At 41.6% G+C, this 27954-nt stretch overlaps 2 protein-coding genes and 1 long non-coding RNA gene across 7 annotated transcripts; 1 reads left to right on the top strand and 2 right to left on the bottom strand.

Moving 5' to 3' along the window:
• Window positions 1-204: 204 nt before the first annotated feature.
• Window positions 205-19885, bottom strand: ATXN3 (ataxin 3). Of its 3 annotated transcripts, none has more exons than XM_082234038.1 (11): window positions 19760-19885; window positions 13486-13650; window positions 13162-13206; window positions 11158-11243; window positions 10582-10648; window positions 8860-8947; window positions 8439-8571; window positions 5699-5874; window positions 5286-5412; window positions 4297-4382; window positions 205-2749 (listed from the first exon to the last, which is right to left on the bottom strand). In XM_082234038.1, the coding sequence occupies exons 1-11, from the start codon at window positions 19781-19783 to the stop codon at window positions 2655-2657; spliced, it is 1092 nt and encodes a 363-aa protein (XP_082090164.1). In that variant the 5' UTR covers window positions 19784-19885; the 3' UTR covers window positions 205-2654. The 3 variants fall into 3 exon arrangements, with proteins under 3 accessions (XP_082090164.1, XP_082090165.1, XP_082090166.1); XM_082234039.1 differs by having other exon boundaries at window positions 13162-13203; XM_082234040.1 differs by having other exon boundaries at window positions 13486-13646; window positions 19760-19869.
• Window positions 8954-9933, top strand: LOC309539031. The gene is made up of 2 exons (XR_014222615.1): window positions 8954-9586; window positions 9617-9933. It is a non-coding gene; the product is annotated as an uncharacterized lncRNA (long non-coding RNA).
• Window positions 19886-23225: 3340 nt separating the features above from the next.
• On the bottom strand, window positions 23226-27940 carry NDUFB1 (NADH:ubiquinone oxidoreductase subunit B1). Of its 3 annotated transcripts, none has more exons than XM_082234472.1 (3): window positions 27621-27940; window positions 26437-26581; window positions 23226-23312 (listed from the first exon to the last, which is right to left on the bottom strand). In XM_082234472.1, exons 1-3 carry the CDS (start codon window positions 27811-27813, stop codon window positions 23276-23278), a joined length of 375 nt encoding a protein of 124 aa, XP_082090598.1. In that variant the 5' UTR covers window positions 27814-27940; the 3' UTR covers window positions 23226-23275. The 3 variants fall into 3 exon arrangements, with proteins under 3 accessions (XP_082090598.1, XP_082090599.1, XP_082090600.1); XM_082234473.1 differs by having other exon boundaries at window positions 27639-27940; XM_082234474.1 differs by having other exon boundaries at window positions 27589-27797.
• Window positions 27941-27954: the final 14 nt, after the last annotated feature.

Here is a 27954-nt window from a genome sequence, read left to right as displayed (position 1 = left end):
TTTTGTAAGGTGTGTGTAAGTTTGAACCACAGCTGTACTCTATAAATTATGCAACAACAGACCTCCATCTTTGGTGTATGGAAAGGTAGATTTAGAAACCTGCACACCTTCCATAGTTGATGCGGTCCATGTATATTTTGTTCTCGGGATATATGCACTCAAGTAAAAGTATCTTGAAAAAAAGTGGCCCTAAATTCCACCAGATTCAACTTGTTCAAAAGAACACGATTTATTGGAAAAGTACAAAGGAAAAAAAATCATCATTTTTACAGACTGGTATGATTTCATGTTTTATATGAATCCATTCGCATATTTGTTTTCAAGTAATACCTTAAAAGCAAAAACAAAAAATCAACGCAGACAGCTTTATGTAACTAATGGTGCAGAAGTTTTAAAAACAATGATGGTGCATTAAGTTTGGCAAGCTAATTTCCTCCTGTTAATAAATCAAGTAAATTGTGTAGCACAAAACAGTGTTGCCTTAATTTTATGGAAATGGTAAAGCTAGATGCATTCTTAAAAGCAATGCTTACCCTCAGGGCCAAATCCCATTATCCATCCTTATGCAATGGTTTTTAGAGAGATCAACAAAACATGAAGCATGCAAGTAAGATAAATGCGATTCAGCTTCTGTAACTAGCCAAGCATCTAAAGCTCAATGTTGTAAACAAACATTATCAAAATCCAAGTGTTCTTCTTTGTAATGTATTCCTTTGTCATACCATATATTTGCATACAGTTATCTATCATTCAGTAGCTAAGGATGACACTTCAAGATGGTGCAATAATATAATTAATTTTGAAAACATTATCAAAAGAAATTAACAATAGGTTTTGCAATATTTTTCTTGGTATACCTGGCAAATGCCTATGGTTTAAGCAGAGTATACAGTCTGAACACTGTAAACATCCCAAGACCATAGCCATAAGATACATATGTAAACATAATATATGCTTAAAGCACCATTTACAAAATAAAAATAAAAATGTTAAAACAGTTTTTTTTTGTAATACAGAATGCCAAATGTGGTCATCCTCCCGTAGTACTCTTGTATACCTCCACTAACAGAATAAAAAAAATAACTCTAAGTTTGCTCCCCCATTTTCCTCAGTAACAGACACGACGATAGAAAAAAAAAACTGTAAGGTGCATGAACAAAGGCCATTCATGAAAAGCGGCAAAAATCTTACAGGTAGAGGACATTCATTAACATCTGATAGATCACACACCCACACACATTCATTTATGAATATCCATTCTTAACACATAGGTAACCATGCAGGGTTCATTTCAGAAAGCAGATGTACAGGTGGCACTGAAGTCATGGCATTAAAGTGTTTCCTCATCTTCTTTACTCCTAAAAAAAGAAGCCTGGAATTCTGGGAAGGCCTTAGCTTAGTGGCAGAGTACATGCATTGCATGCAGAAAGTCCCAGGTTTAACCCCAGGTTTCTCCAGTTAAAAGAAACTCAGGTAGCAGGGATGGAAAAGACCTCTGCTTGAGACCTTGAAGAACCCACTGCCAGTCAGAGGGGACGGTACTGGACTAAATAGACCAATGGTTTCACTCAATGTAAGGCAGTTTCTTTTGCTTATCCAGCCGAACACTTGTATAGAAACACAGGAACGGGGAGAAAGGATAAAACGAGGGATCAGAAAAGAATTCCCATGCAACAGAATAGGAATTAAAGTAACCGGTTCTGAAATATGCTCCACAACTTGTTACTTCAGCTATTCAACCAATGTTCAGGGAATCAGAGTGCTAAAACAGTGCATTGAGGGCAGAACTGCCCAAAATTTAGCAGAAAGAGTATAACAAATGAAAACGTTCCCTTTCCTCCTCCAAAAAAGGGAAAAATATTTACAGTTGAAAAAGATGCTAGATGGGCTTGTTAGTTTGTATCTCTTGCAGTCCTTAAAACAATCAAAATTCAGTTCTGGAACCAGACCTTTTTTTGCATCTTTTCTTATACTGGTAAAATAACTTTATTTAATTTCGTCTATTAAAATAGTTTTCGTAAGAAGGACTGAGAATACAAGCCAACTTTCCTTTTTTAAAAAAACTATGTAACAGAAATATCTTTCAGAAGTGAAAGGCAAATTATATTTATATAGGCTTAAAATATCAAAAATACAGAGGTGTTTGGAATGCCTTAAGGCATGTACGTGAGCCGATGAAGCTGCAGGTGTCACCCAATGCTGGCTAGCATCCCAACAGAAAAGCCTCAGGACCGGACCTCTGTGTAACAGGGTACAGTTGATTTTGCTGTGCAGAAACCCGCATGAATACGCCATCACAACTGAACAGGGCTCCTACCCCATACAACTATTTGAAGGAATCACTAACTTGCCCTTAACATCTATGGATCAGGAAGGTGAGTTGAGATTTTAGGACAAACTGATAATCCTTTTGCTCACGTGCAGCAAATCTACAATCTTGATTAGAACTAGTGGCATGGGGAACTAAAACCTTGAGGTGAGAAGACTTTATTTTTATTATATGCAATTGCCTTTTAATTCTGATCCTCAGCCCCATAGGTTTTAGGGCTATATCCTGCTTTGGTACATCAGTGAAATGAACCCTACCTTTATACCACCCGCATAGGATTAATACAGGATTTAGTGTTTCGATAAAATAAAACTAGGAATTTTTGTCATTTCTTTTCTTCTGCATTCAAGCTGTTTCTAACAGTTTCCAAGGACATATTCATAGCTGCCTGAAGCATATCCTCTTCACTCATATCACCTCCTGGCAAAATAGAAGATAAAATGCATTAGGTTCTAAAATACAGTGGTACCTTGAGTTACATATGCTTCAGGTTACATACACTTCAGGTTACAGACTCTGCTAACCCAGAAATAGTACCTCGGGTTAAGAACTTTGCTTCAGGATGAGAACAGAAATCGTGCTCTGGCGGCGCAGCAGCAGCAGTGGGAGGCCCCATTAGCTAGAGTGGTGCTTCAGGTTAAGAACTATTTCAGGTTAAGAACGGACCTCCGGAATGAATTAAGTACTTAACCCAAGGTACCACTGTACAGCTATAAAAAGGGGAAATGTATATGTCATTTCTCTTTTTAGATTTTACTGACTTCATTGTACCTTTTCCCTGATAAAATGCTCGGATCTTAATAGCAGTTGAGGTTTTTTTATTTTTCAGCATGCACCCATCTGCTAGAGGGTGGGGGTGGAAGGGTTATCCTGGTTACTAGAGCATGTAACAAGCAGATCAATAACAACTTGCACTTGTCTTGATCCAACAAATACAATATGGAGAATTCCAAGAAAGGAGCCTTTCAAAATAGTGCTCCATATCAGTTTCTTCCCTGTAATGTGGCATGAAGAAAGAAATCAGACTTGCTTGCTCTGGAGATCAAACAGCATGTATGACTGGGGTACTCTGGGCCCTCACTGGCGATAGTATACTGTAAGCAACCCAATTATGTTTTATGGCTGCAAACCCGCCCCCCCCCCAAAAAAAAGTAAGAGGAGAAACTAGTTATCCAAAGTGCCAACTAGTAATCAATGCATGTCAGAACTGAAGAGCTTGTTAATGTAGTTCTAACAATTTGTATTGTTTTCTTTGTTACACTGGTCTTAAATGATGGCTTCTTTGGGTAACTACAGTCATACCTTGGAAGTCGAACGCCTTGCGAGTCAAAACTTTTGGCTCCAGAACGCCAAAAGTTGTCTTTTACAGTTTTGATTCTCTCTAGATTGTTCCTGAAGAACTTCAATTCTGAAATGTGTTGAACTACAGCAAATATTCATGGTTGGCACTTCTGACAACTAGTTTCTGCTTTTTGTATTCTTTATAGGTGCACCTGCAGTCATGGCTAATGATGAGTTAGTCATTGCTCTGGATTGCCTCTTGATTGACTGAAACACGAGGCTAGGCAGTTAGTAGAAAATACACAAACATGCACCATATCATTCATTCACTTGCTAAACTATACAGATAGCCATACCAAATCTTCCCAAGTAAAGACTGAAATGATGACCCATCAAGTTAGAAAGAAAAGACTATTATTATTATTATTATTATTATTATTATTATTATTATTATTATTATTATTATTCCCCACCCATCTGGCCACTCTGGGCGCCTCCCAGCAGAATAGTAAAAACACGATAAAACATCAAACATTAAAAACTTCCCTAAATAGGGCTGCCTTCAGATGTCTTCTAAAAGTCAGATAATTGTTTTTTCCTTGACATCTGAAAACATCATGTAGAAAACAGTAGGCAGAACAGTAAGGTAACACATATATGGTAATATGATAGAAGTAAAGTAATACCTGGATCAGTGACCAGTGTATTTGAATTTGTAACTGGTGCATCATGGAAACCTGGGTTCTGAACTTGCTGATGCAACTGCTGCTGTCTAGAACAGTCAATAATAGTTTTAAAAGTGGAATCTAAATATGCAGTTCTAATTTTGCCTAAACAAGTTCAGTGATGTTGTAAAGTAAGGGTAAATATTTATTCACATACATACCAGTTTAAATAACACTCACAGCAAGATCTGCCCTTGGCAATGTTATAAAGGCCTGCTACCCGCGTTGTTCATTGCCTTCCCATCTTGGCTTTAAGAGTTTCATTCAATGCTGCTGTTGCCTGAGTGGAACAGATTTCCCATTCGCAGACCTCTGCTTGTGCAACAGGACATCTTCTTCCCATCCTCCCCTTGCTTCCCCCCCTCCAAATCTGCCCCAGGGCTTTGGGGGACCCTTTTGGAACAGAATTCAGCTTGTGTGACATCAGATGCAAACCCTTAGTTTGCTTCATTTTCCTTTTCAGTAATGGAACAGTATTTGTGTTAAGATTGTAAAGTACTGACCTAACAAGAGTGATGAGCTGTAGCGGTGCTTTTTTTTGATAGTCAATTATATACATTTTTAAAAGAATTATCCACCCAATTCTAAAATATTTATTAGGCTGGATGGAAAAACCTAGCCCAATCCTGTGCCACAACCAAGAATAAAATGAATCAAAAGCAACACACTGTTATTTTTGCTGCAGCAAACAAACACAGCTACCCACCCAAATGTTTTTTACAAAGTAATCGAGACATCTACAGAATTGAGGAAGCATTTACTAGACAACCACTGATGTGAAAATAGTATTGAATAAATTAACTGATCATAAATCAATCAAATGTGATGAGGCCCAGGAGAGAGTGTTACAGATACCAGTAAAACACTGGTATTACTTAATGCAATGGCCAAGTAATGAAATACTTCTGGGATTGCTACGAACAAATCCCACTTTGCAGTGTCTACATTACTTTTCAAAATAGGCCTGTCTTCTCCGCCGCAGCTCTTCTGATGTAAGGGATTCAGAGTGGCTTGTTGCAGATGAATGTGGGACGTTTTGTGTGCAAGAATCTGGGAAACCACTTCTAAGGCCACCTCCTAAAATTAAAACATGTACATACACCATTATTGGGATAGAGCAGATTAAATTTAAAATGATTTTAATTTTCTACTCTTCCATTTACAGTTTTTCAGTGGTTTATAATCCAAATTCCTCCTAAAAAAATTAGCAGTATAAAAAAATAAAAACCACCACCAATCACCGACTGAAAGTCTTCAGAGAATAAGTCTTGCCTGTTGATTAAATTATTTTAAAAAGGATGGTGACAGCTGGGTCTACAGGGAGGGGGCATTTCAGGGGCGGCAAACTAAAAGAGCATTTTACCTTGCATACTAAGTTGAATGGCCCTACGGAGATCTGCTTCTTCATCCTCCATATCTATTTCCTGTCTGCTGAGAGCAAGTGCTTTTTGGAAATTCTCTTCATCTTCATCTAACATGCCTGTACCATCGAAGGGAGGATTAACATCTACAGCTGGTTCGAGGTCTGTTTTTTGTACCCTGCAAGGATTACAAAGTTTAAAATGGCTTTACTCTAACGCCAATGATTTCAAGTTCTACCACATTTTCAAAGCAGTGGGAAAAACATTTAAGATCTTTTTTTAAAAAAGATTTAAACTTATTGATCCCCCCCCCCCATAGCACATAAAACAGTAGAAAGAGTAGAAAACAACATGAAAAATCTGATGGAGCTACTTTGAACAAAACCATGCTAAGTATCAAAATAATTCTCAAGCTGCATTCCCAGCTCTAGCCCGGAACGTAACAATAGAGGATAACAGGGAATGGGGGTTTTCTTCACGTCAATAATTCTGGAAGAGGCAGGCACTCCCTCCACCAAGTTAGGCAGTGTTGCCACACACCTATTAAACTGCACTACACTTTGGTTAACTGAGTTAGGTTTTTAATAATAATAATAATATCTTTATTGTCATTGCCCCCATCGGGGACAACGAAATTACTTTTCTCCATCATAGTGAGAACATTCATTTCTTTATGAGTCACAACTGATGGCATTTATGTAGTCAAAGACAAGTGTTGTTTTGCCATTCTGGAAACCTGCTAAACAGGTAAGCAGAGCTCAAAATGCTTTGCTGACTTAAGATATGGAATATGGTTAGTATGAATCTAATAATTGAGGATGCCTTTCAACAGAGGTGTGGCAGGAGGAAAGATGGTGAATATCATCATGGGTGGGCTCTTTGGAACAGCCCTCTCTGCTTGGATTCCTTGGTAGATTTTCATTCAAATGGATAGCTATGGGAAGCATGCTCTTTAGAGTTTCTATACAAATGAAGTTTCCCCCACCCCCAAGCAGTGCACTATACAGACATAATGTAAAACTTGTACAGTGGTGCCTCGCAAGATGAAATTAATTCGTTCCGCGGGTTTTTTCGTCTTGCAATTTTTTTCGTCTTGCGAAGCACGGTGTCGGAAAAGCTTCAAAAATCACCAAAGTCTTCAAAAACCTCAAAAAAGGGGGTGCTTGGGAGGCAGGGAGAGGCGGGCGTGGGGGGAGGCGGGGCGGAGGTTGCTGCCTGAGCCCCCGGGATCGGTTCGGCTCGCCTTGCTCCGACCCTTTGCACTACAGTCGGCGCCGTCTTGCTGCTGCTGCTGCTGTCGCCGCGGTAGTCAAAACTCCTACCGGCCTAAAACTTGTCTGGTGCAAAATCCCTTCTACAGCAGCAGCCCGAAAGAAAGCGAGAGCGCCAGCCAGCCAGCCGCCCGCCGCGGGCAGGAGGGAGGGAGGGAGCGTCGGCGACGGTGGATGCCTATTGCCCCTGTTGCTGCTGCAGCCGGCCAGCCAGCCAGAAGCGCGCGAGCGGAGAGGGGTGCATCCAGCCCGTTGGTGGCTCCCGAGCTGACCTTGCCTGGCCCGGCGCCTTCCGCGCTGCCAAAGGGTGACTCACCTGCTGCCCGCGCTGCGCCGGGACTAACTCGAGCGGGGCGAGAACACACACTCGCGTGCACACACACCGAGAGGCAAACTTGCCGCAGCCGTCGACATCACGGGGTTGGAAAGCGCGGAGATGCAGGTAGGGGGTGCCCCTCACAGGGCGAGCGCTGGAGGGCCCGGGCAGGCGCTCTTGTCACCGCCGGGGCGCTGGGGGGGGGGGAGAAGGAAGGAGCCCCGTCCGAAGAGCCCCGGAGCCTGGCCTCCCTAACTGGGAGTTGTGGGGAGGGAAGTGTGCGCGCCTTGCTATTTTTCGCCGAAACAAAGCTCCCTCTCCCTCAGAACCCACCTTCACGCGTTCTTGCCCCTACGGAGACACACACCGTGTGCTATGAGTTGCTCCTCGAAGTCAAGTCTCAACTGTATTAACGGTTTTAAGAAAAAGGATACAAACTTGCAAGACGTTTCCGTCTTGCGAAGCAAGCCCATAGGAAAAATTGTCTTGCGAAGCAACTCAAAAACGGAAAACCCTTTCGTCTTGCGAGTTTTCCGTCTTGCGAGGCATTCGTCTTGCGAGGTACCACTGTAATTCCAAATCTGATATATAGGCAACCCCTGATTTGCGTGGGGTTGTGTTCTGCGTCATAGCACACTTCCATGAAATTGGGTGTAATTGAAAAAGCCTGCAAACACCCCGTTCTGCCCCCACTACCTACTCTGCCCCCATTCCGCCTTCTTAGGGGCGTCTTTTATTACGTTTCTGGGTTACCTCCGGGTTTGGTGCCATACATGGTCAGACACATATTGAACACACGTCAATGGGGGGCTGCCTGCACCTTTTATTGTTCTTATACAACCTTCCCACTGATAAGGTGGCATAGGGAAATATATGTCCTACTTAGTATTGTGTGGAGGACAACAGCCACGAAGTTGGAAGAAGTGGCAAGGGAACACTCAGGGACAAGGAAGCTAGGAGTTCATCTCTAGCCTACACAAAAGAGTTTTGCAGATAAAAGCAGGCAGAGAGAAAGATGTTTCGAATTACTCTCGCTCCTGCTACAAAAGGGTAGTTGTTATCTCTTACTGTATTTCCTTGCCTACTTTCAGAGTTCAATATTACTCACAGCCAACGCTCAACACTGATTAAAATACAAGTTTTTATTTACCTTACCTCTGATCTCTTGATTGCAGTATCTCTTCCCCAATCAATTTTGGCCGCTGCATCTGCTGCACCCGAACCATTTGCAGTAACTGGTCAGCCTCACAATCTGGAAGGTCACCCTTTACCACAAATATTGAATAGCCTTGAAGAAAGTAAAAGCAAGTAGCCAAAATATGAGAGACCAAAACTTATCAAGAAACATTACAATGGGGGGGGGGAGCAGGGGGAATAGGGAAGAGAATAAAACTGTCATTTGCCAGTATTTTGCATTCTGCCTTCCCTTCATTATAACTAGTACACTTAGTGGATGTCATTGTTTTATTCATAAAATTGAGGAAGACAGACTTCTTGCATGAGCATCATTGGTTGGCCTTTGAATTTTACTCTTGCTTTCAAATAACAGGGCTCAATATTTCAAAGTTACCATTACCTTCCTGTTGTAACTGGGCCAGGAAAAGTGCAAGATAAGTATCAGATATTAGTTCTGGACCCGTCAAGAGAGAATTCAAGTTGAACCACTGTAATTTTAGAAAAAAAGATTTCAAATAAAAGTAGTTAACATGTGATTTAGTCCATTTATTTTTGTACATGGCAAACACCTGCCTGCTCTATATGTAATTGCTATGAGTACACATAATTTTCAAACACGAGTGAATGAACTGAGTACTTTTATTGCCTGCTTCATCTGAAATTTCAGTAGGGTTGCCACTATAGCCTAATAAAGATTTGTGGGATTTGTGTACTTCCAAGGTATAACTTATTAGCAATTAATTTAACATTAAATTTCATTGCCACAACTAAACGTTCAACCTAGAACATCCTTTGACTGAACTGATATAGGGTGCATTTTTACATCTCCAATACTCTTTATGTTCCGGAAACTGTCATGCCTCATTCTTTAAAATGCCCCATCTCCTAGTTTGGGCACAGTTCACCATACATTCTCGAGTTTTGATTACGTCAGCCAAAACGCTCCTGCGATCTTGTCAAGGATGCTTTAGCTGAGATTCCTGCACTGCAGGGGTTGAACTAATGACCCTTTGGGGTGTCTTCCAACCCTGCAATTCTATGATTCTATGTAGGATGATTTGGCTGTTCACCTAGATCTCAGAAGAAACAAGCAGCACAACAGGCACCTACCAACTAGAGTAGGAGATGTCAATAGGTGACTTAAAGTGTTCCAGGAGTTCATTTTTGGCAACCCCAACACTGTGTACTGGCACTATAGAACTGATTGCTCCCCTCATTTGTTCATCTTGCCTTTTTTGTCTGACAGACTGAAGACAGGGCCTGTATCTAACATTTGTTGGTGTACAGCACCTGCCATCAAATTTTTAACTGATGGGAAACCATTTTATGAAAAGCAGGATACAGTTTTACGTAAATGCCCAACTAAATGTGCAGTCTTTGTTCATTTATTGAAGGCAGTCCAAATATCTCATGCTTCTGCTGAGAAAGACCTGTGTTCATGAACACTCAAGGTATAACAATTTGTAAACACCCCCCCCCCCAATTGATGTTCTCACCACAGAAAACAAATTATGACTGTAACTGCCTCATGGAATGTAGCTGCCACAACTATTTGAAGCATCTTATTTTATATAACTTGTGACGTGGAGGATGAGCAACAGCTCTTCAACATGCCAGATTATCTTATTTTTATTCTCTCTTATTTTTAAGTGGCAAATACTAGCCCCGTCTCCTCACAGGATAAGGTTTGCTTTTTTAAAAAAGTGGGTTACTTAATTTATTTATTTTTAAACTCTATCTCATTTCATTTAGTTCTTTGCATGCTGTGCAGCCGCTGTCAAACACTGAAGTGCTCCCCCATTCTCGCTTTCTTAAAGAAATAAACAATACAATCATCTCCCCACTCCTCCCGGTATTGGTAGATGCCGTCATGCAAATGATTTGAAAGGAAGAACTGTGGCCCAAAGGCTGGAATGTTGTTGGGATGCTGCCCTTCATATTATGCACATTTATGCCAAACTACATGGTTGTTCTGTGATGCAACTAAACAGCTGTGAATGTTATTCAACTACAGTCTTAGGCTGTCAAATACGCAATTATAATACTTGGCCCTAAGAGCAACATTCTTCTGACACCCAAGCTTGACGTTAATTTTTAAACAAGAAAAAAAATAGAATGTCACCTGTTTTCCTAATTTTCGAACTGTAAACCAGTGTTCCTTATAGTTACAAATAAAAGATCTTTCATTTCTAAAAGAAGAAAAACACAACGTATACAAAGAATTAATAGAGCTCGTATTTTAAAGGGTTGGGGTTTTTTTTGCTATCATTGGTGTCATTTTGTTATCATTTTAAGCATTTTATTAAATTCAGCTACAATTTCAATCAGATATTTGATCATTTAAATATTTTGATGGTTCAGAGTATTCGGATAGCACTCTTTTGATGATATTTTTGTATATATAAAGCATATATATTAATAGACACACACCATGATGTCATAAAGCAGATATGATGCCACGTACCATTCAAAGTCAGCATTCTGTGATGCCACAGATACTGAGATGTCATGAAGGCTCAGAGGACAAATGGACATGTAAGGCCTCAATAATATGAAAAAGAAAATGCTGAGGGGATAAAACCAGAACTTGATATACTAATTTTCAAAAGGAACTCTGAGGAAAATGATAGGGTTTCTTTTTCTTGCATTTTTTTTTTTTTGGTATAATGGAAGCAGGGAGCTAAAAAGAAATTCTTACATAGGGTCGATCCCGAGCCTCTGATACTCTGGGCTGTTGAAGAGGATTAGTTCTAAACCCCAAACTTTCAAGGCATTGCTTATAACCTGTCAAAAAACAGCACTTTTCATGAGACAAACCAGTCAGTTATAAAATTTAAGCAATGCAACCATTTTAGCCACTATAAAAACAAATATATGGTTTTCACAAAGCTGGGACTGGAAAAAAATTAAGTTTTATTAAAAGGAAACCACTGGGGTGAGCAAATTCAAAAGTCAACCTTCATGAATCTACATTCAGCAGACCACATATATAACACATTTAAGGGTGAATAACGAATACACAATTTGACAAGGAAATTCTCAAAAGGCATAACACTCCTGAACTGGTGTTATAAACAACTATACAATTGTCACTTTGTTTTGTTTTGCACTTCAATTATGCCGAATGCCTGAACTGGATGTTGGCAAGCTATTGAGAGGTAATTTGCCTAATTCAGCAAGCTCCATAACTACAAAAGATTTCACTTTGTCCTAGCATGCTCTAAGATACAAAACAAAAACCACCCATGTTCTAAGCAGATCAGGATATTTGCACAAGAAGTATACTATCCAGAATTACTATTGAGACCTTCCCAAAATACTTTCTGCATGTTTCTGAAGAATGTCAAATACATTTAATTTTACATTTTCAGTTCAAAATACAGTTTTTGGCACACACTTTTTAAAGCTATTTAGGAAAAAGGCAGTTGGGAAATCACAGAGACAATTCACCTCAGACACCCTGTACAAGAAAAGGAATACTATTTAAAGCAAAGTGGAATTGTAAGTTGCAAGCTGCAATTGTAAGTCTGCCAGTTTCAAGGATTTCCTTCTTCTTCTTTTTAACACTGGTGTTTTCTGTAGCATACGTGTGAAGTGTGGAGCTCTCACACAGCCATGTACACGGATCTGAAGCTCCTGGCCCTAGTTATTTACTCAATATTTTCTTGGCACTAGTTACTTACTAAATATATAGTCCATCTTTTAGTCTGAGATACCCATGAAACAGCTTACAATGCAAACAAGAAAGTGTTTCTTCAATGTGCGTGTGTATTATCACACCTTTCACATTTTGCTTGCCTGATTCAGGAAACATCAGTGTGAACACTAAAATTGTTACAGACAGGCCTTGCACAACATGGAGCTGCAATTATCACTTTCTTGCTGCACTATTCAGAAAAATGAAGAAATGTTTCCATTAAATATAAGCCTTAGAGGACCCATGGGCTGATCTATTTCCCAAGAGCACAAATTGAAGGGAATTATCTCACGTCACCAAACAAAATGAAATTGTATAACTGCATATTTCAATTGTGTAATAAAAGAATCATTCACCACTTTAATGCTTTTGCCACTTTGGAAGATACATGTAAACCACAAACCCCAAGTATGTAGAAGACTTCTGATTTAAAGGAAACGTCTATAAAAACTACAGTGGTGCCTCGCAAGACGAAATTAATTCGTTCCGCGAGTTTTTTCGTCTAGCGAATTTTTCGTCTTGCGAAGCACGGTGTCGGAAAAGTTTTGGAAAAGCTTCAAAAATCACAAAAAACCTCAAAAAAGGCTACCACACTGCGTTCTATGAGTTGCTCCTCGAAGTCAAGTCGCAACTGTATTAACGGTGTTAAGAAAAAGGAAACAAACTTGCAAGACGTTTTCGTCTTGCGAAGCAAGCCCATAGGGAAATTCGTCTTGTGAAGCAGCTCAAAAACCGCAAAACCCTTTTGTCTAGCGAGTTTTTCGTCTTGCGAGGCATTCGTCTTGCGGGGCACCACTGTATAGGGCTGCCTAAATGTTACTGAAAAATTAGTGGCATATAAAGATCAAAATTATCTGTAGGGTTGCAGCCACAGGGATCTGAACTGTCTCCTAAACAGGCTCAAAAATGTGAACATAGATTGAACTCTCAGTAAAACACACTGCATTTTTAAAATGTAAACATTTTACTTTTTTTAAGAACGGAGACTACAAGGAGAGTGCTTACTTGAATAGAGAAGAAGCCACTGTCATCCATGTTTCCAGAAGGCTGCTGTTCAAAAACAAATTGAAAAGGGGGAAGGTGATTAATCCATATTACTAGAAAGGCTTCAGGGGGTGGGGCAGAAGCTGAGAATGAGTTATGCCCATTCTTCATAATTTATTCATGCTTAAACATATTTTTAGTAAACCATAAACCACCCCAGGCAAATAAAATAGGTACCCAGGAAATATATTTGGTAGACCAATCCCATTTTAAGCATATTAAATTTGCATAAAACAAGCTGGTGAATTAATGCCAGGTCATCTGAAAAGTTTTAAAGGCTGTTACCTGTAAAAATGTTTGATACTCTTCACTAGAAAGTCCTCCTTCTGCCATCCTTATTCGCTCTTCTTCATCCAGTTGCTGTGCAATAGAAGACAGTTCTACAGGACTGAAATATTCTCCTTGTAGTAAGTTATTCAAGCAATGCTGGGCACACAGGGAGCCTTCTTGCTAACGAATGGAAATGTAAGAAAAGAACGCCACAATGAACATTACAATGTCTTGCCATGGTTTCATTGTTCAAATGCTGGGTTTTTTTAAGGACGTGTTTATTGAGCTTTCAAAAACAACATTCAAACAAGATAAATAATAAAGACACAAAGGACCATGGTTGTGTGGAGTATGCTATTGCAGTGGGAATAAAATTAACAGAAGGCTCTGTACAATTTTGCAGATATCATAATAAGATAAATTCTAAGAAGGGACATTTGGAAAGTAAGAGTCACATACCAATAAGGTAGTCTCACCACAGAGAGGCATATGTCATGGGCGGAAGGGTCTATGAACGTGCTATTTTTATTTATATAGTGTATGAACGGAGACTATACAACATCAGAATGGTATTGCTTTGTGATCCCTTTTAGAACCCCTGCGATTGGTTAATGCTCACACAAGGCCATGCCTCACATCCTCTTAAACCATTCATTTCTTGAGGGACCCCACCTGATGCAGACTTCCAATGTTTGGTGATTTTGAGTCTAGCTGCTAGCTTTGCTAACTCCTTTCAATGGCCAGGAGAGCTAATGTTGGTTCCAGGATTAGAGACTGGTTTTTTTATTGAAGAAAGATTGATGAATATGGGCTGCCAATAAGCACACTGACCCTTTAAATTGCCCTGAGGACAGTAAACACATGTATTCAAATGAGGTTTGGGCCTGAATGCCTTCCCCCCTGTACAGTACAGACCTCATGAAAGATCTAATTTGGGTTATCTTAAACCAACTATGCTTTACGTTGGAAGGTACGTAAGAGGTATTAACTCAAGTTACACCTAAGGAATTGAGAATTCTCCATTAATAATCAGCTTCAACTGCTTTAGCTGGAATGTTGTGTTTTTAAAAGACTTCTGTGTTTTGTCACTTTGAGAAATGCTCTCCATCTCTTGACAGTGAAATGGACAGGTCTATAGACACGAAGTTGAACAGACTGTTTTCCAATTTCTTCAAGAGCTTTTAAGTCACTGCCATTTTTATTATAGAAGCATTATCCAGCAACTGAAGTCCATGCAAAGGTACATGTCACAAAAATTGTGTAACGGCAGAAGCACAGTCCCAATCACTTGAGCTTTTCTGAATTGCGTCTTTAGGACTTTCTTCTCTTGGCCAATCAATCCCCACATATTTACTGTTCAGCTGCTAGCAAACTAGGCCACGCATATTGTTGCACATATTGGATTCTGTGTCAAAATATGCACATTAATACAGTTGTGTTACAGTGGTAAACAATAATAAAGTTTACCACTGCTCCAAATGAAGAGAAAATGGACAGGAAAAGCTATTGAAAAAAGTATTTTTAATAATTTGGTCTCCTATTAGGCAGACTGAGGTACAACTCCATCAAGGGCTACTGCCTGATGTCAGCAGGCATGTGAATAGCAGCTAACATTGTCAGGCACACATCTATTCATAAATATATGGAATTGGAATTTTCTCCCTTCTTCAATGTGGTTGTCATACTTGATTGAACTTCCCAATGCCAATTATGCTAATGGTCACAGGATAGAAAAACATTTAAGTCTTTGGGTCAGCAATCCTTTGAGTCATATTTACAACTGAAGACTGAAGGGTCAGCAACATTACCTCTATCCCCACAAGCAATACTTTCAGCCAGCCCAAATCCATTTGCAGCTCCTTCTTGTCCCTGCCTCTGCAGGGAAAAACCTGGCATGTGGACCATCAGGTGCCAGAAGGGACTGATATACAGTGGACGCTCGGGCTGCGAACATGATCCGTGCGGGATGCACGTTTGCAACCCACAGCGATGCATCTGCACACGTACGGATTGCAATTTGGCGCTTCTGCGCATGCATGCCCGCCGAAACCCGTTCCAATACTTCTGGGTTTTGGCGGTCCGTAACCCAAAAAAATGCAACCTGAAGCATCTGTAATCCGAGGTATGACTATACTCAAGTATCCTTCCACCATCTTTTGTCGCATCTTTTTAATGGCTTGCAACTGTTGCAAGCTACTTTGACTAAATAGTGGGATATAGTTAAATTAGTTGCTTGCTTTCTAACCCAATCCTCCTCAGCAGGAAACGCGACAGAAGCTTTAACACAATCACTCAAATATTCGAGGGATTGAAACGCTTCAGTCACTTTTGTTGCTCACAACAGAAAACTGAAAAAAAGAAATACAGTGGTACCTCGGTTTAAGGGATGCGGGTGGCGCTGTGGTCTAAACCATTGAGCCTAGGGCTTGCCGATCAGAAGGTTGGCGGTTCGAATCCCCATGACGGGGTGAGCTCCCGTTGCTCAGTCCCTGCTCCTGCCAACCTAGCAGTTCAAAAGCATGTCAAAGCGCAAGTAGGTGGGAAGGTAAACAGCGTTTCCGTGCGCTGCTCTGGTTTTGCCAGAAGCAGCTTAGTCATGCTGGCCACATGACCTGGAAAAACTGTCTGCGGACAAACATTGGCTCCCTCGGCCAGTAAAGCGAGATAAGCGCTGCAACTCCAGAGTCGTTTGCAACTGTACTTAACTGTCAGAGGTCCTTTACCTTTTCACCTCGGTTTAAGAACAGCCCTGTTTACGAACTATTCAGTATATGAACTCTGCAAAACTGGAAGTAGTGTTCTTATTAGCCAACTTTACCTCGGTCTACGAACAGAAGTCGAACCGTGGAAGGGCACTGGTGGTGGGAGGCCTCATTAGGGAAAGAGCGCCTCGGTTTAAGAATGGCTTTGGTTTAAGAACGGACTTCCGGAACGAATTAAGTTCGTTAACTGAGGTACCACTGTAATCATCATCACCTCCCGTACTAAGACTGCAATCATATATGCACATCTACCTGAGAACTAGCAAGACTAACCATGGTTGGGCTTACTTCACGATAAACATGTATTGGATTGCACTGCAAGTGTGACCATAAACAGAGGCTCTCTAAGAGTTCTAAGCAGCTTGCCACCATGGACAAACTACTACACAGGCAAACAGAGGGATTTAGATAATGAGGACAGAGAACATCTTGTGGTTCACAGCTGAAGAAGGTATTAAAGAGCCTCTTTCCCCATTTATTTGCCTGCATGGGAGAAAGTGGATAAAAGGCATAATTCTGGGGATGGGAGAACAGTCCTTGGCTCAGGGCTATACTAAGGGACAAACAGGAAGCCAGTGGTGACTTGACTGAATCCTTCGGGCATCAATTGTGCAATCATACTATTGGGTTCAGAATGAAGTAGCAAACACTTCCCAACTTCAAACAAAGTGTTGATGGCAGAACATTTTCATTCAGCCTGTATGTAGGGCTGCTTTGCAAAACAACAACGACAATGTCACATTCCAGCTTAGAAGTTGAGGAAACAGGGTGTGCACAATGTTTTGTCAGAAAGAATGTGTGTAGGATGATGTATCTTTGAGACATATAATTATATTTGTGCCTTTATGCAATCACAACTGATTTAGCTAAAAGGCTTCTATATCCCTGTGTCTTCTTACTTCAGAAAATAGAACATGAGCTCTGCATTTAAATTTCTGAAAACATTTCATACAAAGTTTTTTTTCTTTTCATAGAAGTGGAATCTTTTTTTAAGAACTGTTTATCATTAAAGTGGAGCTCAAGTTTGCTTCTCACGCTGTCAAGCTGGACTAATGCTCTGGAGCTGCTTTTTGGAAGGCATAAGAGACAACAGCTGTAGAAGGGGATACGGAGTAACCTCATTGTGTACAGAAGTGTCTTCCACATATGTTTGCTATAATCTATTAAACTGTACCCAAAACCTTGGAGGGGGAGTTAATTTATAAGAATATTAATAAAGTTTAAGACCTGGAAGGAATCTAGTACAGTTTCTACTTAATGGGGTGTCTAGTGTTTGACTTGAAAAATATATTTCTTTTAAATGTGTCTCAGTCCTGAAAAAAGTCACAACATTTCAGTCTGAACTACCTTAAGTGATCAAATTAGTTAGCCCATGAATGGTACAATGAGCTCCTTGGAGCAAGGACCAGATATGAATGTGGTAAATTATTTCCAGTCAATTAACACAAGCAATACAATATACTCATGAAGCTAATCAAGTTATGTTATACCAGAAGTGAAATGCAGGAGTGACCAGAATATATCACACTTGCTTATAAGTTGATAAGGTGACTGAACCTTGGAGGCAAGCATGTTTGCCTTATCACTAGTAGATATCATGAAAAAATGAAAGATGAAAAAAGTTGTGCCAAAAGGAAAGAAAGTCATGTCATGTGCAAGACTATTATCAAACTATTTAAAAAATCACATGTTTTCAAAATAGCAAGCTGGTCATATGTTTAGGACAGGGGAAAAAATATTTAATACTGTACAAGTAAAGTAGCTAAGGCACAGCAAATATACATTATACAGATGTCAGTGGAGTAGACAATGTTTTGAACTAAGCAGCGCCCTTCAAACTAGGATTGTGACTCACCCTTGTCCTTCAAGCCGAACCACCACTTCCCTATTTTGTACTCCCTGCCACTAGCAGCAGGGTTAGTTGCCCCGCACTTGCCCCACCAGGAAGGAATTAAAAGAAAAACACTCCTCTGTGCCACCCAGCTTACAATTACATGAACATGCTTTAATAGGGGATTAGCCATTTCCAATGATCCTTAGTATCCTGTCAGTAGAAAAAGGCGGAGGACAAGAGTTTACTTCGTTATTTTTTTCAGACTTTCGAGATCACCCATCCTCTAACAAATATCAGGATTGGGTACAATATACAAGGGTGATCTTAAAAATCTCTCTCTCTCTAAACATCCCCACCTTTCATGCGATAGGACACAAGGATAGTATAGAAATATAGAGCGGCTGGGGCAAACCAGCCAGATGGGCGGGGTATAAATAAAATTATTATTATTATGACTATGAGCAGAGACCATAAAAGCAATTAGGATGGATTCATACCCTCCAACATTTTTCCAATGAAAATAGAGACGTCCCATTCCATGATGACAATTTCACTATTTATACCCCACACATCTGACTGGGTTGCCCCAGCCACTCTGGGCAGCTTCCAACATATAGAAAAACATAATTAAACTTTTCTTTTAACCCACTTCCCTATACAAGATTGCCTTCAGACGGCTCATGGGGTCGGATAACTCCATACCTCCAAAATTTCTCCAAAGAAAATAGGGACATTCCGCCATACCCTCCAACATTTCTCCGATGAAAATAGGGATGCCCTAAGGAAAAGCGGCACATTCGGGGATCAAATCAGAAACTGCGACGGCTTCTGTAAATCCGGGACTGGGTGTCCCTGGAAAACAGGGACCCTTGGAGGGTCTGCGGATTAGGGAACCCTAAAAGACGCCTGCTTCTTGGGAGAAAAGCAATGACAAACCTAGACAGCATCTTAAAAAGCAGAGACATCACCTTGCCAACAAAGGTCCGTATAGTAAAAGCTATGGTTTTCCCAGTAGTGATGTATGGAAGTGAGAGCTGGACCATAAAGAAGGCTGACCACCGAAGAATTGACGCTTTTGAATTATGGTGCTGGAGGAGACTCTTGAGAGTCCCATGGACTGCAAGAAGATCAAACCTCTCCATTCTGAAGGAAATCAGCCCTGAGTGCTCACTGGAAGGACAGATCCTGAAGCTGAGGCTCCAATACTTTGGCCACCTCATGAGAAGAGAAGACTCCCTGGGAAAGACCCTGGTGTTGGGAAAGATGGAGGGCACAAGGAGAAGGGGACGACAGAGGACGAGATGGTTGGACAGTGTTCTTGAAGCTACCAGCATGAGTTTGACCAAACTGCGGGAGGAGTGCCTGGCGTGCTCTGGTCCATGGAGTCACGAAGAGTCGGACGCGACTAAACGACTAAACAACAACTGCTTAACTTGCCCCCCCCCACTAAGTGCCACTGAAGCGTCCCAAAACGAGGGCCCCCTTCGCCCCTCACACAACCGAAGGTCCATAAACTTGTGTCCAGGGGGAGAGGCTTCCCCAGGCGGCTTCCAATGCAACCCCTGGAGCGGCCAGGCGGACGGCAAGCGCCGAAGCCACGCGGCTGCCCCCTCGAGCCTCCCCTCCCTCAGGAAAGCCTCTCCCGCTTCCCCCACAGCCCCCCCTCAGCCGCCGCCACTCTCGCTCCGCTTACCCTCTCGTGGAAGATGGCCTCCATGTTTATTTGTCTCCCACCACTATCACGGCCGCCGCCGCCAGAGGCAGCCTCCACACCACATGACCTCCGCCCAGCCAATCCAAGCTCCGCCCCGTGACCCGCTGCAGCCAATCGCCGTGGCTACCGCTTCCCCCCTCCCCTCGGATAGGCTGGCCTTCGCTCTCCCCCACGCCGCCACCTATCTCTATGAACGCAACAATCGCCCCAAAGAGGCACGCGAGGGGCAGAGAACGCTCGCGGCTACCCGTGGCAGCCTTCACTTCCGGTTCCGATTGAAAGGGGAGGGGGGAACAGAAAAGTGCTGTGGGAGAGAAGCGTGTAGAAGAGAGGTTCCCTTTCGACGCCGTGCTTTGAGATAACCCTGACGTGCCCCTCAGGAAATTGATCTTGCTCAGTCGATGGGTCAGCGCCATCATAGTAGAAGTGTGCATGCACACGAAAGCTTATACCCAGAACGAACATAGTTGGTCTCTAAGGTGCTACTTGACAATTTTTTAATTTATTGCGATCATAGTACAAAGTAATAGTTCGAGCTCAAGTTAGGGGTGGAGAGAGCCTTGAGTTCCTGAGTCTTATCCTTTATATAATTTATTTTTTAACCCTAATTAGACTCACACCAGCTGCTGCCCTTTTCATATCTATCCACTATTTTCCTCCTTCCTTGACAGCTGTACAGCTCCTTTTCGGCTTTTCAAAAACAAAAACCCAGTGATGGGAGTTGTAGTACAGCAAAACCTAGGAGACAACAGGTTTCCCACACCTTCAGTAGACAGGCTGGAAAAGAACTATGGCAAGTTCTTAAAGAAATGGGAGTGCCTGATCACCTCATCTGTCTCCTGCGAAATCTCTATGTGGGACAAGAAGCTACAGTTAGAACTGGATATGGAACAACTGATTGGTTCCAAATTGGGAAAGGAGTACGGCAAGGCTGTATATTGTCTCCCTGCTTATTTAACTTATATGCAGAATTCATCATGCGAAAGGCTGGGCTGGATGAATCCCGAGCCGGAATTAAGATTGCCGGAAGAAATATCAACAACCTCAGATATGCAGATGACACAACCTTGATGGCAGAAAGTGAAGAGGAATTAAAGAACCTTTTAATGAGGGTGAAAGTGGAGAGCGCAAAATATGGTCTGAAGCTCAACATCAAAAAAACGAAGATCATGGCCACTGGGCCCATCACCTCCTGGCAAATAGATGGGGAAGAAATGGAGGCAGTGAGAGATTTTACTTTCTTGGGCTCCATGATCAGTGCAGATGGTGACAGCAGTCACGAAATTAAAAGACGCCTGCTCCTTGGGAGAAAGGCGATGGCAAACCTAGACAACATCTTAAAAAGCAGAGACATCACCTTGCCAACAAAGGTCCGTATAGTAAAAGCCATGGTTTTCCCAGTAGTGATGTATGGAAGTGAGAGCTGGACCATAAAGAAGGCTGATCGCCGAAGAATTGATGCTTTTGAATTATGGTGCTGGAGGAGACTCTTGAGAGTCCCATGGACTGCAAGAAGATCAAACCTCTCCATTCTGAAGGAAATCAGCCCTGAGTGCTCACTGGAAGGACAGATCGTGAAGCTGAGGCTCCAATACTTTGGCCACCTCATGAGAAGAGAGGACTCCCTGGAAAAGACCCTGATGTTGGGAAAGATGGAGGGCACAAGGAGAAGGGGACGACAGAGAATGAGATGGTTGGATGGTGTTCTTGAAGCTACTAGCATGAGTTTGATCAAACTACGGGAGGCAGTGGAGGACAGAAGTGCCTGGCGTGCTCTGGTCCATGGGGTCACGAAGAGTCGGACACGACTAAACGACTAAACAACAACAACAGTACATATCCTTAAAATAAGGGCTCTATTGCAGAGATGTTTGAGAGAAAAGTAACAGGTTGAAGCCTTAGATGCGTGTTTCATAATTGTACCTGCCACTGCTACATCACCGGTTTTGAGCAAGGGCCTATCAAAAGTTTATTTTTTAAAAATGGAGCTCTCTGCAAGTATTAATGAATTATGTATTAATCCATAGAAGTCAGGATCCTTATGATTGATGAGAAGTGATTTGCAGAATGGGGTGGGCACTTTATGGCATATGGTTATATTGTTATTAACTGTACGTTAGCCTCATTGAATAGTTATGTACTTTATTGGTCAGTTACAAATTTTCTTTATTGCCTCATGCCATCAGTTCAGGCTGGGTCTATACTGATCCAAAAAACGCTAAGAAAAATACTGTATAGCTCCCAGCGCAATTTTCCATTGACTGCTGTACAGCACCCCCTGGTGTCACATTTTTATAACACATTATAACTCACCAGTATAGATTAGTCCTGTCTTTTTTAAAGATTGTGTGTTATTGCAACGGAGTCTGAGCATTTTAGGTATTTTTATCCTTCAGAAACTGCTGCCATCTTTGCACATGTTGCAAGAAGTTATTTTTGCTGCAGCCCTATAGGGCTTCAAGGGCACCGCCATTACGGTGTCAGCTTGGGTCCCCAAGGAGCTATCACAGTACATGAACTGCCCAACTCTTTGCAATGAAACAGGAAAGCAGTGTTCCGTTAGTAGAGAGTGGGTTTTTGTGCTGAACCAATGGTCACAGACACATGACCAAGTACTTTCCTTTGGCAGTTCCTCCCTCAGTTATATGATGGCCAGGGTATGATTAGTTTCACCCAGCGGTATATTGAGTGAAACCGCCACTGCTCCAGGGTCTCTTTGCCCGGCTGCCGTTTGTTTTTCCTTTAGTGCGCAAAGCACTGGTGGCAGGAGGGACTCAGAAGCGGTGACAGGTTCATTCATGATATACCACTGGGTGAAGCCACCATTGTGGTCTGGCACTCATACCGGTCCAGGCAATGTATTGATACATCGCCCAGGCCTAACCAGCTATTTTCAGTGTCAGGTAAAAACTTCTCTTTTTCCAGGCTTTTGATAGATTATGATGATGATGTTTTGCTGTTAGCTTTCTGCTGCTCTTGGGAGAGGAGCAGGAGAGAGGATATTATTTCCTGTATTTTTAATGGACTGCATGTGTTTTCGTGTGAACATATCAACATTACAATGTATTATGAAACTTCTGTGAAACAAACAACTAACAAGTCAAATAATAATACTCTGAACATGACTTTGTTGGTCATGACCCATTTTTTAAAACTCAAAATGTCTGTTTAAGCGGAATGTTAAGACATTTTTTGTTTTAATGGAATGAAAAGGGCCCTGTCTGATCTCCCCCGAGAAGGAATTCCACAATTGCAGCATCACCACCAAAAAGGGCCCGTATCTAGCATCTACCAACATTGTATGGCCAGTGAAGTATGCCTGAGAACAGGGTACAAGCTTGTTCATACACAGAGAGATAGTCCTTCAGGTTTACACTTTAACTGGCTGGAAAGTGCCCATATATTTCTTCATTTCCTCATTTCATTTGATAACACAATCACACACTTCTTACAGATACAAGTTTAATTATATGGAAGCATTTCTCATTTAATGCATTATCGCCACGTGACTTCTTCTCCAGGTTTCAATTCCCTGTGGAAAGGAAATAGAGGACCACAAAATTAGGAATGAATTATTCCAGAACATAGCTTATAAATGTAAAATATGTTCTGTTAAGTAATTAGATGCTTTATAACTGATTTGGAAAGCAAGACTTAACTTCTGAACTGTTATGTCCACTACTTCTCACAAAGCGATGAATAAAAACATCATTAAAAACAACAACCTTCAAATCAAATTTGTGTAAACGATTTCCCTTTTGCCTTTTATTTAATCAAAGGCATTTAGGTAGTTGTCATTACCCCTCACATCTCCCCAAATTATGTTCATGACTCATCCCCCTAAGCTCTTTATACAAAACTGACTATCCCATTTTATCTTTGTATGAACCCTATGAAATAATTAGGCTGGGAGACAGAGATTGGCAAAAGGTTACCCAGTGAGCTTTACAGCTGATTGGGGGCTGAACCCTGGCTAACTGAAATAGGGGAGATCCACTGCAATGTAGCACAAGCAACCTGCGAGTTGATATTGTTCAAATGGTTGCACACAAGCTGGTCACAAAGTATAATTTCAGTAACAGTGGTTGTGCAACATTTTTCACAAGCAAAGGTCACCCATTTGTACAATTTGTACCTATTTCTGGGGGTTGGCAATAGAAGTGTCTGCCACTTCTATGTTCTACTGAACCTAAGAAGAGCAGGCTGGATCAGGCCAATTGCCCATCTAGCCCAGCTTCCTGTTCTCACAGATCCCTGTGAGAAACCTGCAAATGACCCCAGCACAAGAGCACTCTGCCCTCCTGCCGTTTTCACCAATAGGTATTCAGAAGCATTACTGCCCCTGACCCTGGAGGCTGAACACTGCCATCAGGGTTAGTAGCCACTGATAGTACTATCCTCTATGAATTTGTCTAATCTTATTTTGAAACCATCCAAGTTGGTTGCTCTCGCAGCCTACTATGGGAATGGGTTCCACATTCTAGTGTTACGAGAGGGAGAAAAACCTTTATCAACTTTCTCCATGATATGCAATTTTATAAACATCTTTCATGTTGCCTCTCACTAGCTTCTTCTCTAAACTAGAAAGTCCCAAATGCTGCAACCTTTCCTCCATCCCCTTGATCATGTTTGTTCCCCTTTTCTGGACCTCTTCCAACTCTATAATATCCTTTCTTTGGGCAGCAAAGAAGCAGAATGACCCGAAGGAACAGATATGTCCCTCTTTAGCCAGCTCACTGAAGAGAACCTTGGAGTGGTTAAGAACAGCTGCAGTAGCTTGGAAAAGTGGCAAAAAGGAAAAGCCCATTCAGGGCAATAGTGCCAGGAGGCGGGCTGCACCCACAAACAAGCCTTGAATTTTAAAAGTGTGGCTTATCTCCGGGTGTGTCTTATATTCAGGCCAATATGATATGCCTAAGCATGTGTGTGTTGACAGCAAGAGAGCGCTACAGGAAAGAGGCAGGCAGGAGGCTTTCTCCTAAATAAACATGCGTACCATCAACCTGAAAGTCTTTTAAGAGCACATCCTCAATAAACTTTCCCTCTATTTGTGCCCCCAAACTTCACACCCTACTTCAACTAGCTGTAATGGGATAGCATGGTTTTTTACATTTACAATTCAAACTCTAATTGCATTAATACTTTTTTTCTAACATGTGTGCCAAATTGGGCCTCTTTTTTAACACTGTAGTCTCCATCCATTTTCCCGCTTTTGCATGACAACCACTAGCAATTTTAACATCAATATGAGCACATATTTGCTTGCAAAATAATAATAATAATCATAATCATAATAGTACTAATGGTGTAGCTTTCACTTAAGATCCAAATCCCTATTTTCTTTATATGGGTGTATAATCGTATTTATATGATTGAATATGTTTATATATTTCCTTTCATAATAATAATTTGAAGATTAAGTACAAGCATTGATAAATAATACTACAAAAGATTAAAAAGATAAAAGAAGCAGTTAAAAACTTAAAGGAAACAAAAAATTGCTTGACTGGCCAAAGGCTTTGCCTGGTGTTTTTATTTATTTATTTAACAAAATTTGTATATCAATTGTCAACTAAGTGTCTAAGCAGTTACCAAAAATACAATCATACTTTGGGTTAAAGCTGCTTCAAGGTTGCAGTTTTTTGGGTTGCGGACAGCCAAAACCCAGAAGTACCGGAACGGGTTACTTCCGGGTTTTGGCGGTCGCGCATGTGCAGAAGCACTAAATCGCTCTTTGCGCATATGCACCAAATTGCAGATATGGGTTGCGAACGCTGCGGGTTGCAAACATGCACCCCGCATGGATCACGTTCACAACCTGAGCATCCACTGTATATAAAACATACAATAAAATACTTTTAAAAGGCCAATGTTAAAGAAAGTCTAATAAAATAATATAAATAAAAAAGCAGTGAAAAATATATATTACAGTGGTACCTCGGGTTAAGAACTTAACTCGTTCTGGAGGTCTGTTCTTAACCTGAAACTGTTCTTAACCTGAAGCACCACTTTAGCTAATGGGGCCTCTCGCTTCCGCCGCCGCACAATTTCTGTTCTCATCCTGAAGCAAAGTTCTTAACCCGAGGTACTATTTCTGGGTTAGCGGAGTCTGTAACCTGAAGTGTCTGTAACCTGAAGCATCTGTAACCCGAGGTACCACTGTATAAGCAAAAATTACAGGCTATAAGGCAACTTCACTTGGTTCCAACATTGCTATACTGGACGTGTAAACTCCTGTGGATAGGGCATTCTAAGAGAAGGATGAAAATAAAAACAACCAACCTTCTCTCTTGATGATAACATCTCTCATCTTGGATGAATGAGGTACACAGAGAAAACTACAACAGATTTTTTTTAAGGCTTGGGAGGCTGAGATCAGAATAGGTACTTCTTTTGGTAATTTGGTCCCATGTCATTTAGGCTTTGTGTGGGGCTCTTTTGACTTACTACATATTGACTAGGCCATGCCAGCCAAGGTATAACTGGACACCATTTTGAATCATGATTGCAGATTGAACCTTTCAAAACTGCACTGATTTTTTGGTTTCTCAGAATTCCCAAGTAATGCAGGGTACAAGGCTGCTAGAACAGGCCTGTTGTTTCAAAATAGTGTTAATATCCTATCAAATAACATGTCAATATTTCACTTAACTAACCTTTGAAATAACTTGCTTTTGTTTCTGAAGAGTGCCATTTTCTCATCATTCTTCCTGTCCAAGTAACATCCCAACACAAATCCTATGGGGACCAAACTTAAGGCCCAGTGTTCTCGCACAAGATGCAAAATATTCACCATAGTTACTAAGAAGAAAGAGAACCAAAAATAAAATAAAATTAACAGATAACGTATGGATGCCTAAAACATTTAAGCCACTTGTAAACAGTTAAACAAAAACATCGTAGAATAAAAGAAAAATTAAGGCTGCAGTCCTATTCCAATTTACCTGGGAGTTAGCCTCATTTAACACAATGGGACTTACTTCTAAGTAGTCTGCTTTAATCTCCTACTGCAAATCAGTTTTAACTGAACGTCCAAAAATTCTAGTGCTTTAATGGAAAGGGAGCAAAGCTTCTCTTTATGCACTGCATTCTATCATGCATAATTTTAAACATTTCTGTTACAACTGAAGAAAAGCCTGGCTTGATCACACCGAAGGCCAATTGAATAATCTTGCTCTCAGTGGCCAACCAGCTGCAAGCAGGACCTACGTGCCACTTGCATGTGCACTTACTCGCCCTCCTTGTGGCTTCCAGTCAGAAGCTAAAGAAACTAGGCTTTATTTCACCCAGGTCAAAGGCCCAGTTCGGTACACACAGACAGGCTTGCAGCCTCAATGGCGTCCCTCTGGAGGCTTCACCCGGGTCAGGAAATAAACAAACCCGGCTAGCCGCCGACCCCGCATAGCTACGGCACTGCTTCCAGCAAGGGGGTGAGGCAACCAGGACTGGACACGGCATTTCAAGCCAGGGGGCCCCCATAACGTTGTGTAAATGGCAGTCAGTCTCTTCGTAACAAAAACACGGAATCTGCCTTTTGCTGCACCCCTGGGGGGGGGGGTCCACACCTTCACCCCAAAGTCTTATCGCTGGTTCCTACTCCGTTGGCGCCACTGTGAAATCCCAGGTTTTCCGTTCCTTACTCCTGGCTTAACACTGACACTTAACAATCGTCCTCCCTTTTTTTGTTTTCTTTTTACACAGTCTGGAGAGACGCGCTGGAAATTCCTTGCAACCCCCCCCCCCTTTTCTCGTTTTAACAACCCCCCCTTTTTTTTGGCCACCCCGCTCTTAATACGCCTAAACCTTACCTGGCCTGAAGGCCTTCAAGCGCGATACCGACCTGAGGGCCTCAACCAACCAAGGACGCTTAGAGAGCCGCGTACTGAGCCTCCGATGACCAGAGCCGGAATGAACCATTCACCGAGCCGAGAGGGGTAGGCGGGCGAAATTTTCTCCGCCGCTCGCAGTGGGATTCCTTCGCTATGGCTTTGAGACTTTTCGAGACTCTGCTTAGAAGAACTCCAAATGAACATCAATGGCGGGAGGGGGGCATCTTCATTAATCCAAGTGCTTCCCCTCTGGTTTACCCCCCCCCCTGCAAACGTCTCTGATAGTACAGCCCGCTTCTTGGTTCGCTTTCAGAAGCGGCGGAAGCGGCTCCTCCGCCTCTTTCG

This window comes from Podarcis vaucheri, assembly GCF_965113315.1.
Source record: "Podarcis vaucheri genome assembly, chromosome: 1".
In the NCBI taxonomy this organism is placed as follows: Eukaryota; Metazoa; Chordata; class Lepidosauria; order Squamata; family Lacertidae; genus Podarcis; species Podarcis vaucheri.
This window is presented reverse-complemented; position numbering and strand designations above follow the sequence as displayed.